Source organism: Sphaeramia orbicularis, chromosome 5 (genome assembly GCF_902148855.1).
Source record: "Sphaeramia orbicularis chromosome 5, fSphaOr1.1, whole genome shotgun sequence".
NCBI lineage: Eukaryota > Metazoa > Chordata > Actinopteri > Kurtiformes > Apogonidae > Sphaeramia > Sphaeramia orbicularis.
In genome coordinates this window covers 20232708-20244764 of record NC_043961.1, presented here as the reverse complement: position 1 = coordinate 20244764, position 12057 = coordinate 20232708, and the positions used below count along the sequence as shown (strand labels likewise).

The 12057-nt window shown below is 39.0% G+C and overlaps 1 protein-coding gene across 2 annotated transcripts; it reads right to left on the bottom strand.

The window, feature by feature from the left end:
• Positions 1–4226: 4226 nt before the first annotated feature.
• myorg (myogenesis regulating glycosidase) lies at positions 4227–11541 on the bottom strand. Of its 2 annotated transcripts, none has more exons than XM_030135473.1 (3): positions 11308–11541; positions 8221–8597; positions 4227–7586 (listed from the first exon to the last, which is right to left on the bottom strand). In XM_030135473.1, the coding sequence occupies exons 2-3, from the start codon at positions 8481–8483 to the stop codon at positions 5795–5797; spliced, it is 2055 nt and encodes a 684-aa protein (XP_029991333.1). In that variant the 5' UTR covers positions 8484–8597; positions 11308–11541; the 3' UTR covers positions 4227–5794. The 2 variants fall into 2 exon arrangements, with proteins under 2 accessions (XP_029991333.1, XP_029991332.1); XM_030135472.1 differs by having other exon boundaries at positions 8221–8594.
• Between the last annotated feature and the right edge of the window lie 516 nt (positions 11542–12057).

Below are 12057 nucleotides of genomic sequence, written 5' to 3'. Positions count from 1 at the left end.
TAAATACAGCTGAAAATCTTGATTAAAAAAAAAAAAAAAGCTTAAGTCCCACCATGACAAGTTAAGGCATATTCAACTACTGTGACAGACACAGAAAAATGAGAAGGCAGGAAATAACCCTCTCCACGCCATTAAGGATGCTGAATAGTGAAGTCCTTGTTTCAGTCCAATTTTCTAAGCTTTGAAGGAGTCAGTGGTTGGATGTGGGCTGCCTCACAGAGCGTGTCTTCTGTTCCACTGAGCACACAATAGCTTAGGGATCAGCCTGTGTCCCTGACAGGAATGTGTGCCACTGAGTGTTGGCCTGTCCACTGAACAGAGCTGCGAGCCTCAGATCAGTGGCATTGGCTAGCCTACGGGTTGTTCTTTATGGCTGTGTCGCTGAGTGGCTGGCTCTCCGCTGTGCACACGGCAGCCCTCCAGATGGATGCTGGGACAGCGGAGGCCACGGGGCTGAAAATCCCATCAAGCAGCAGTTCCAGGCCCTTGCACTGAGAAGATGAAGCGCACCGGCACGCCAGGGGACACGGGCCAAACCCTTATGCACCTTCATCACCCCCCAAACCCCAATCCCTTCGTGCCCCTCTTTCCTTCCTCCCTTCATCCCTCGCTTCCCCTTTTTCTTCCTTTTACAGGAGAAGACTGCAAGCCCAACCAGCCAGAATATGGAGTGTGGCCCTCAGGGGTCTGTGGCCCTCGCTTGTTAAATAAAGGAGCTGACTGGCTGATTGATAGACCCTCACCAGTTCCTGCACCTCACATGTTTCCCGGTTCACTGCCTTATATATGAATCCTTTGTTGGCCAGGCCTGCGTTAGCGTTTGTTAAATGCAATGTTTGATGGATGGCACCAATTTTCCTCCAAAACCCAGATGAGCCACCTAAGCACCTTTCTCCCTCCCCTGGTTTCTCCCCAGGTAAACCCCATGAGCATGAAGGGACAAGAGTGTTCTAAAATGGTATCAATCAAACAACCTTGTGCACGGCTGCAGCGGCAATGCAATGTTTCAATTATGCATCTGTTCCTGAGAGCCTGACATTTCGTTCAACCTCTTACCTTCACCGAGTCACAGAGGAAGTGCCCTACCTGTTATCTTCTTAAGTTGGGCCAAAAGTCCCTAATTTTACTATTTTTTTGCGTGTCTGCGTATATCTTGCAATTTACTGAACTCTTTTCCATGTTTTCCACCTGCTATCTGCATAACTGAAGGTTAAAAAGACCTTAGTTGTCATTACAATACCAAAAAGCTGACAGCAAAAGGATGTACCAATATCAGGGTCAATTTTTAGAGAATTTTCCGTCTAGAAAATGAGGTAATTACATATAATAGTGCATAGAAAACAAATGTATGAGTAGACTGCGATACTGTACTATCAGGACATCATTTAGTGCAGAGTCCCAAAGTTAACAAATGCTGCTACTAGCCAACACTTACTGTGTCTGTCCCTGTAATGCCAGAGGCATGCTCTGAAATCCACAAAGGCTGTAGAGGAGTGTCAGCCTGATGCAGTGCAGCGAACAGACAGGTGAAAAAGATAAACAGATGCGAGACCAGTCTCTGGGGTGTTGGGTTCATTTGTTACCTAGCGAGGACAGACATATTCCTGTCAGACAAGCCGCAGCAGCACCAGATGCGAGGTCATTCTAGTTACAGAGTGAAAATCTTGGGTTAAGGACAAATATTCTCACTTCACACAAGATGGCCATGGGGTTTTATTTCCCCTGTGGTCATCTATAATAAATGCCAGTCCACACTTAGCTCCAAGAACCAAAAAGCATATTTTTTATGTCTAAAACTGAGGCTTATTTATCATTGTTAGTCTCTCTCTCAGCTTGGTTATTGTGATCTTGTGATGATTCAGTAGGTTCTGTATTTTTAATGATCATCAATAATTTTCACAATAGGCACATTTTCTTGGAGGACAGAACTTTTCTCTATTTCAGTCGAGTGTAGGGCTTTTGTTTTTTGTTTATTCACTTGCTCATTTGCACAATACAAAATAGATCCTCATCATCACCATGTGGATTCCATATATTGTCATTATATGAGACAATAACAGATGCATATGCATTAACTAAGTCACTTATTTTCTTTTATATTCATTTTAATAATCATTATTCTGAGAACTGACAGATATTCATAACATAAAAAGACATTAAAAACACGAACCTGGGACTTTTAGAGTTGGCTGTGGTCTTAAGGTTGTTATTCAGGGCACCACTGCTTTTCATGATAATATATTTGCTTTACTGGTGAGGACAGAGAGCAGACAGGCTCATGGAAGGAGGATATGGGAAGGTACTTGAGACACACTGGCTCCTTACCAGAACAACTGGCATCTCTGCGCTGCAGATGGACACACAGGTGGGCTCACAGGTGGAGAAGGAAGGGGGAAGTGCTCTGCCAATTCTGTGTCCTACTCAGTGTGTGTGTGTGTGTGTGTGTGTGTGTGTGTGTGTGTGTGTGTGTGTGTGTGTGTGTGTGTGTGTGTGTTTACACATCTGGACCACGGTCCACTGATGTCAGCCACAGAGTTCATCAATGAAGTTAGACTGCACCCTCCTGGCCGGCTGCAGCACAGCATGTACAAAACAGCCACAGATTTAATCATTTAATTAAATTATTTATGTCACACAATTAAGTATACTGTTGAATCCCACTTGCATCTTCACTTTTATTGCCTAACATCAGTTAAATGTCTTTTTCAAATATACAAATTGATTTAAAAAAAAAGGGGTTATTGTGAAATGCACTGAGTTGAGAGAACGCAATAGTTTTGGCAAGTAGTAATTCTAACAACCAAAGGGATCAAAGTTCTTTTTCACTCTTTTTCCATTTCTCTTTAAAGCTCCTACATAAATTCTTTTCTAGTCTATAAAAAAATGGGTAGAACCAAACAATATGATTACAGAAAGCAAACCAACAAATAATATTGATCGCTGCAACACGCAGACAGCTAATCAATGAATGTATGTCCTCCCCGCACAGACTGCGAGTCAAGATCAATTTTGAGGAAAGATGAGGCTTTGGCAAATAAAGTGAACTCGTTCTGAAGCATATCCCGCTGTTGTGAAATGGAATAAATTCCCCAAATATATGAAAGATTGACCGCTGCTGTAGGAAACAACCCAGGCAGGCTATTTGAACTCCTTTTGAAAGAACAAACACGGCTAATGCTCTAATTCTAATAAATATTGCTGTCTTTATCACATAGTAAGTTTCTTTTTAGTCTTGGTGTCTTCTCATATACTTTATACCTCCTGCTCTCTGCCCCCAACATTATGAACCACCAGATGATTTATTGATCTGAACACAGCCTCCAAACAGCCTGCACAATTGTTTCATCACCTTGTCATTATTGGTCCATGATAAGCGGGGCAGCAGAAAGTTGGAAAAGTCCCTCAAGGGTTATCTTTCAAAACTGAATTGATAGGGACATTAGTTTTCATACATTGTAGCCCTGTGAGAGGTTACAAGTTGTTATTAGCTTATTGATTGCATGGTCAGCATACTGACCTGCATTTCATGTCCATATTTTTCTTGTCATTTTATGTTTGCTTCTTTGTGTGTTTGATTTGTAGTTGTGTGCAAAAGTCACATACATCTAGTATACAGCAGTCGCCTTTCAAAGTGTATTTCAACTATGTGTTTAAAAAGTAAAGGTTTTCCTGTTGTATTAAAAATTCCACATTGTTTCTTTCAATCCATGTTAGATTCTGGGGATATGATTTACATTCAAGCATCTTCATCCTCATCCATACAAAACTGGACTCTGTATGTTATGCTGTAGTTTGTAATAAATACCACCTCATGTACCTGCCGCTGAATTTGTAAGATGGCTTTCTCTAAATGCCAAAGAGAAAAAAACATTGTTAGCTAATCCACACACTCATCCCTCCAGTCTCATGTCCTCTCACACCAACAACTAGGTCTGCAACTTGAATTCCTCTGAATATTTCCAGTCAAAGCCTTTTAAGGTATTTGATTCAGTTCATTGCTGCTTTACATAACCTCTGTAAACAGGTAGGAGTTGTGGATACCAGTGGTTTGGCCTGTGCTTCTACTTTGATTTCTTCTCTTACTTCAAATTTTTTGTCTTTCTTATGGTTCTTTTTGCATTTCAAAAGTATTTTGAGTTGAAGGGTTGTTTTGTTTTGAATCTAAAAGTGTTTATCATTGCCATTTTGACTAGGAGTAATGTTACAAAAAGACAGACATGCAAGAGTTCAACTTGTTTTTCTTTAATACATTCAAATATAATCACACATAACTCCTGAATTTAATTATTTCTTTCAGTCATGTGCAAATGTTACAATTCAGTGACTGTAACTTAGAACACACACTAGGTTGAGACACCAGTTTAGAAACATTCAGTTGGAGATACAGCCTCTGTGTCTTGCCATGAAGCCTGTCTGAGACAGAAATAGCTTTCGTCTGGCCTGACCCATAAATAGGTGTTGTTATGATGAAACTATGTCAAAAGGCACGAGCAAAACCCACTGAGGTCAATGTGGAAACCACATGTCAACTCACACAGAGTCAGCACTAATGAATACAAAGCAGACAGAAAGATGTTAAAAACACACACAATTCAACAGGAACATTACAGGAGCATAGGTTGTGGACGTTTTTATAGGTGTACGTGTTAGGTTTTTACTTGTAACCAGTAGCTATTCAATATCAATATTATTATTAAATTCTTCTGAGGTTCTGAATTAGACACTCAAAGGAATATACTGCAAGTACATTGAGAAGATTGGTATTTGACCGTAGACAATAATACACAATTTAGCAATTTTGGGGTGTTCGTAGCTACACCACAGAAAACATCATGGTCACAAGAAATAAAATTCCAAGGCACTGGTGGGACACTATTTCCTATATAGGCTAAAAACAGTAAAAAAAAAAAAAAAAAAGCTTTTTTTTAAAGACAAATAAAATCACATTGTACCTTTAAATGGATATAATTAATAGCTTATATTTATATATAAAAATAATGTCATTCATAGAATTTAGATCATGAGTACTCTAGGTTTCAAAAAACAAAACATCTTTAAAGAAATATTTGCTGTTTCTGAATGTGCTTGAAAATGTTTTTTCACTGCCTTTGTGAACTGTTGAACTGTTTTCAGACCCAGCAAAGCATAGCAAACATTTAAAAGACGCATCAAACACACAACCTGAGAAAGCAGTTACCTGAGGAACAATATTAAATATTTAGTGCCTAATAAAAGGCATCTTCTTCTGGACTAAGAGTAGTTACATGACACTTTGTGTCACAAAAGCCCACATGCAGTTTGTAATGATTAAACTTTAAGTATTCATTCTGGCAAGTGAAGCACAACATCTGATTTGATGACCTGAAAAGTATCTCAGAGCAAATGAGAAGAGTCATTAGTGTCAGAGGAAAGTAGAACTGCTCAGTCATTAAAATATGTTTATATAGCCAACAAGTTGACTCAGTAATGGCAGATCCTCCATCATGCTTCCAATATACAATCTGCACGCCTCACTTTAACTTCTAAATGCTGTGATATTCTCAAACATAACAACTTTATGGCATACACTGGCAATCATGCCTGATTCAGTTCAGTCTTCAGATTCCCTTTGAACATATTCATTCCTATACTATGTGACTTGTACGAGGTGGTTTTCCGCCTCAAAAAAAGGATATGTTCTTTTAAAAAGTCTTTAAAATTCTTCTACAGAAGAGTAAAAACCTTTTCATACATTCTCTCCTGCCAAGCATTTCAAACATCTAACCAGCCTGTTCAGCTTTGTGTTGCTTCCATTCTATACCCAAACAAAGTAAGCAATTTCATCCAGGTCTATGGGATAGTCTGTTAGGTGCAGTGGTTCCTTGATATCATATCTCTCCCCCTTGTAGCTTCTCCATCGGCCAGCAGGTAGATAGATGTCACGCTCCTGCTTTCCAGGCTCTAAAACTGGTGCGACCATGAGGTCATCGCCAATCAGGAACTGGGAGTCGATTTTATAGGCTGTCTCATCTCCTGTGGCAATCCACCACAAGGGCCGTATAATCGGGTCCCCGGTGTCTAGCACCTCCCCGGCCAGCTCCAGGACTCGTGGCGCCACAATACTCTCATGGAGGGCTGTGTATTTCCGAGCAATTTCAACCACCTCGTTGTCGTATTCCCATGGTGGAATGGAGAACTGCATGGACGGCATGAAGGCTGACAGCTCCAGCCAACGGATATAAAGTTCTCGATCAGGTAATACACGATTTCCATCTGTGCGATTCAGATAGGCATTCCCTCCTATCATGTCTGGCAGAATGAACTGATAACCAAGAATGCTGATGGTGAGCACCGTGGGAATAAGAGATTTCAGTCCCAACTCATAGCCCCACACAGAGTCTCTGTCAATAGGTCTAAAGAAGCAGGAAATGTTCTGAGACTGATAGCCACTGCGCAGCTCAGCTCTATCATTGTAAGGAATTGCCATCTCTGTATAACGTCTTGTGAAAAAGCTTGGGTCTCGAATGGGTGTCCGAGTGCTGAATTTCCATGGTAAGTAATTTGTTTCCCCTGCGTCAAATTTAAAAGACGACACCCCATACATGGAGCGTAGCAAACGTAGCTGAGAAGAAAACCATTCACGAGCTTCTGGATTTGTAAAGTCCAAAACTCCGCCAATGCCATTCCACCAGCGCACCAAGGCAGGAAGTCGACCAGTCGGTTCTCGAACAAAGAGCCCTCTCTCTACACAAGTGTGGAAGTTTTTTGAATCATAGTTAACAAAAGGGTGAATCCACAACGAAACCAGAAACCCATCTGTTTTTAGCTTCTGGAACATAGCTGAGGCATTTGAGAATTTTATTGTGTCAAACTCAAAATCCCCATAGCGGCTGGTGTAGCGGTCATCTAGCTCCAAGTGGCTACAGTTGAAGTTATTCTTGCGGATGTTGGCGGCATATGTCAGCAGTTTCTCCTGGTCAATGTCAGTTTTATGTAGCGCCCAGGTCGACCAAATGGGATGGCGAAACATAGCTTTGGCAGGCACTTTGTTTGGTTTATTGAAGTATCTGCGGACCATGTATTTGTGAATTGATGTTACGTCCAGACCTACGCACACTCTGTAGCTAAGTTCCGCACACGGCGCCTCTCCTGGATTAGGTTTAAAGGGACTGTCATTGTATCTTGCTTGAAAGTACATGGTCTTCTCTGTGTCATTCCAGCCAAGGTGGAAGGGCACAGAATTATTGATTTTGATTGCCGTTGCATTGGATGATAGCCAGTAACTCTCCAAAATTCCACCAAATTCGTTGCGGTTCGAGTAGATGTCACTAGTAACAAAGGGTTTAGGAGCCTGTTGACCAGAAATGGAAATAGGCCAGTGCTGAATTGCTGACACTGCACCACCATACCAGTGTGCAAACTTGTATGTCATAGCATGCTCAACCGGAATGTCTGGAACAAGTTCCTCCCAGCGCACACGATAGCATTGCACAGTGTCTTTAGGTCGCACAGTTTCAATGAAGAAGTTCAGTTTTCTATCAGTTGTGCGTCCACAGCTCAGAATTTCTCCTTCTTTAGAACATGAATCCAAATCCAGCGTTCCTGACCTGCAAATATTAAAATACATGCACATTTTTATACATTCTCTCTCAACATACAACGAACATTTATATTCTAATTGGTTTACACTGCAAAAATCAAAATCTTGCAAAGTGTATTTTTCTCATTTCTAGTCAAAATATCTCATCACTCTTAAAATAAGACATAATCACCTAAACAGTAACTTTTTAGTGAGATATAAGAACTTATTTTTAGACAATAGATCTTGAAAATCTTATTTCAAGAAATCTTACCAAGGTAATTTTCACTTGTTCCATTGGCAGATTTTTTTTTTGCTTAATTTAAGATTTTTTTTTGCTTAATTCAAGCAAAATGTGTGATAATTATCTTGGTAAGATTTCTCGAAATAAGATTTTCAAGATCTATTGTCTAAAAATAAATCCTTATATCTCCCTGAAAAGTTTCCCTTTACGTGATTATGTCTTATTTTAAGCGTGATGAGACATTTTGACTAGAAATGAGAAAAATACACTTGGTAAGATTTACATTTTTTCCAGTGTAGTTAAATGATGAACAAGATATGCAGTCAAATAAAGGATACATTTCAGTGTGTTAGCTTGTTTGTGATTTTTAGTATGTGACAAGTCAAATAAACTGCATCAACCACTAACAAATACCAACCTGAAATCCATTCTGAAAACAATCGACCCGCCCTGGTTGCGGATAATGTAGCCATCTTTGTTCAAATCCAGCAGCTGAGTCTTAAGCAATTCAGCTTTGCGTAGAGAGGCTATGTAGTAACACCATGCTGTCACTGCTGCAATCACCAACACCAGGCCGATTACTCCCGCTCCGACTAAGGGTCTGGTATCTTTGTGGTGTTTCTGCTTGGGGAGAACATCTGTAATTGTGCCCCCCGCTCCTCCTGGTACAACTTGGTACATGTCTTGTGCTGTTCAGAGGATGGGTTCTGGAGCCTCTGTTCTGTGAGTCATGGGATGTTTTGTTTTTTTTCCAGGGACCCACTTGCACTCTGGTCTCGTAGTTATGTTTGTCTGCTTGTTGTGGAAGAGAGATAAGAGTCAGTGTCTGTCCTCATACAATATTGACTATTCTAACAGATTTACAGATAATATTTAAAAGGGAGCCTACATTCAGAATATAAAAGCTCCTTCAATAAGGTTTGTCTGCGGCAGAATATTCTTGCTGAATTCTTGCTTGCAGTTAGTCACAATGAATTAGATTTAGAATTACACAACTGTCAAGGACATACAGGAAATCACCCTAAGCCAGCTCAGCAAGCAATCAAGATGTCAATACGGTTAAACTGTCAGTTCAAAGCCTCCACTAGATTTCTAACATTTTACTGCATGCTCTGCATTACTGCACATAGTGATTTCAGAGCATTTAGAACCATTATGCCTTGTAAACTTTCAATTCACTTTTTTGCCTGTTCCACTAAAGTCAATGCACAGTTCCAAAACAAGATGTGATTCTGATTTAAGATGTTCTTGAGTTTTAACAAAGCAAATCTGCTGCCAATTACATATAAGTGGTCTAAAGTGGATGTTCTCTGAGGTGATTCCAACATGAGTTCGATTGAAAGAAGACTCATTTGTATGTAGGGAAGTAGACAAGCTGAAAAGGGGATTTTGGCCTTAGAGTTCTGCCAATCCAGGAAAGACGGAACAGCATACTAAACTTTGTGCAGTCAAGCCAGAATAACCAAAACTGGAAGTAACCTGGCTTATTCTGGCCAAACAACAGCGGACAGTTTGACAAGATTTCAAACGAAAACAGAGATGCATTTGTTCTGCGTACAGACCGTAATGTCTCTCCAAGCAGAGCTACAAATGAAACTCTTTCGGGTAATTAAACAGTGGACGTTAGTTATTGTGGCTGAAGTTAATCAGAATAGATTAGATCAGAATGCACGGCACACCAGGGGAGTTGTGTCCTCTCCAGTTTCCTTGTTTGATGGTTAGTCCTATCTCCAATTGACCCTCATACTCTGCCCTGGCAGGAGAGGTTGATAATAAAAAAATGAGTCTATTAATTAGAATCTAATTGACTAATTCTGTGTTCAACCATGCTTAATATAGATGTCCCACAACAACAGGAGTGATAACATAAGCCCTTTATTAATTAATACACTGACAGAGGAAAGAATATGGGTGCTTCTATAAACTGGTCCCTAAAAATAGGACATGGGGGCTAAAAATTCAAACCAGATGTAGACTAATGTTATGATGCAAGTTTGGAAGCACTTTGGGTCTATTTTAAGAATAAATACTCACTGAGATAAAAGAGAAACATTTTTTTCACGTAATACACATTTTTATATTATTTTACATTATATTTAATACAAAAATCTGTATTTAACATGGTAAAAAAGACACAAAAATTATGCGCTACTATTTTTTTGAATATCTCTTTATTCTCTCATAGGTTCATTTTGGGAATTGAACTAATTATGTAGGGCAGAGTGTCTCGATTTATATGCGTTTAACTGGGCAGGTTCTGTATGTAATGCGGGTGGACACGATGGGTTACATACAAAACCTGGAATGAGACTGCCAATTCATGAAAAACCTGTATGTCTGGATTAGAAAAACCACTAGGATCATCAAATTTAACACAGTGTCTTTATTTATAGTGGTATATAAGACCATTTCAAACGATGTTTTCAAAATAAAATGCACTGACACCTAGATAGCTTTTCCTGTCCCAATTTTGGTCATATTTTTGGACCCAATATTTTATTAAAAATTCATTAATTTTGGGATGGCTCAGAGCAAGAGTGTAATTGATCTGAGGTCATCATTAGGTACAGCCTGGGGGGAAATATGTCTACATTTCTCTTTTATTATTGGGTCTAAAAAGCTGGTAAATTGCCAGATGCCAAAATGTACCCAGTTTCATCGAAGCACCCATTTATAATATATAAAGAAAATTCTGTGGGCCTGTTACACGTACTTTAAGACTTGTGTCTGTTTTTAATAAATATCCACAGCATCAGATGAAAAATAAGCAGAACACAACAATTTATCCCTGTTATAATTTTATAGTTTTAATAAATAGGTTGTACAGCAATACTAACATTATTGTTATTATTATTATTATTATTATTATTATTATTATTATCATTATTTTCTTTTCACTGAAATTAGATGATGACAGCAGAAAGTGTTCCAAATGGACAGTGTTTATAGTGATCACGTGGCTTCATATATATCACCATCACGGGGACAGGGAGGAAAAATAAACACAAAAAGTGCTGATTTAGTTAAAATATGAGTCTGGGAAAAATCTCACCACCACAGAAAGTGTGTATTTTTGCACACATGTATGCGCGTGTCAGTGTGTGCAGCGGGTTGGAACATGCTGATGGAAACCATTTCATAACTTTATTGTACAGGGTAGAAATAACAATGCACATAAGGAAAACAACGTCGATCGTCACTTTTTATTAATCTATTCTGAGACATTTGTGCAATTGCTTGGCAAACATATTACACAAATGGTTCATCGTGTTTATAAAATGGGAATTATTTAAAAGAAATGTTGTCTTTTTTGTGTAAGACTACATGAACACAGCCTACTGTACAGTCTGATGTATAGACACCCGCTGTTGTCGTATGCTTTAATGGGTGGTGCAAGAAAGTTAACGGAGGAAAATAACTCCCAATGTGTCTAAATAATGTGCAGCTTAAGTTAGCGCAACTTCTCCCCTCTTCTAAGCTGTTTATTAAAATAATTTTCGCCTACCGATCAGTTGCAGTGTCCTCCAAGATCCAAGCACAACTTGTTTGCAACAGTTCACAGAAGAGGACCGATGGAGACATTAAGGCGTGTTGTGACGTATCAGTCTGGCCACGCCCACCGACGTATGGGAACTGTAGTTCAATATGGAATGTAGTTTTTCTGATTCTACTCAGATTCTTTTGTTCACTATTTGTAATCTACCAGGCCCCAACAAGACAAATATGGAAGTGTGGTTCCAAATGGGACAAGACAGATTTACATTGAACCCTTTCATGCACAGTGGTCACTCCAGTGGACAGTTCTTCTCCAGCTGTTCTCTTGTATATTCATGGGTTTTGTTGTTTTAGTTCCATATCAGCCAACACAGTGGACACTTATGCACCATCCCATAATAATACACTGACATTCAGACCATTACTGTAACTGTACTGTTCTAGATAAACCTGATCTGCACTAACATGTTTGAGTGGAAATCAATTGTTATCTGTTAGAAAAAAAAGTTTTTTTTGTTGTTGTTTTTTTTTGCATATTATCTCCATGAAAAGAGTAATAACTAGCATTAGAATAAGTTAAAATGTGAGAAAACATCAGATTTTATTTTATTTCATTGTTTTCATATCACTTTCTGATATTGGGTTTTAAACATGTTTCTTTACTTCAAAAATTAAACGCATGGACATTTTTGTAACTCCATGAAAAAAAAAAAAAAAAAAAAAAAAAACCTTGATCACATTGTTTTATTCATGCCTATGG

Coding starts and splice junctions, on each gene's coding strand:
- myorg (XM_030135473.1), bottom strand. CDS start 8,483: ATGTACCAAGTTGTACCAGGAGGAGCGGGGGGCACAATTACAGATGTT. Junction 7,587..8,220: donor GTTTTCAGAATGGATTTCAG/GTTGGTATTTGT, acceptor TAATATTTGCAG/GTCAGGAACGCTGGATTTGG.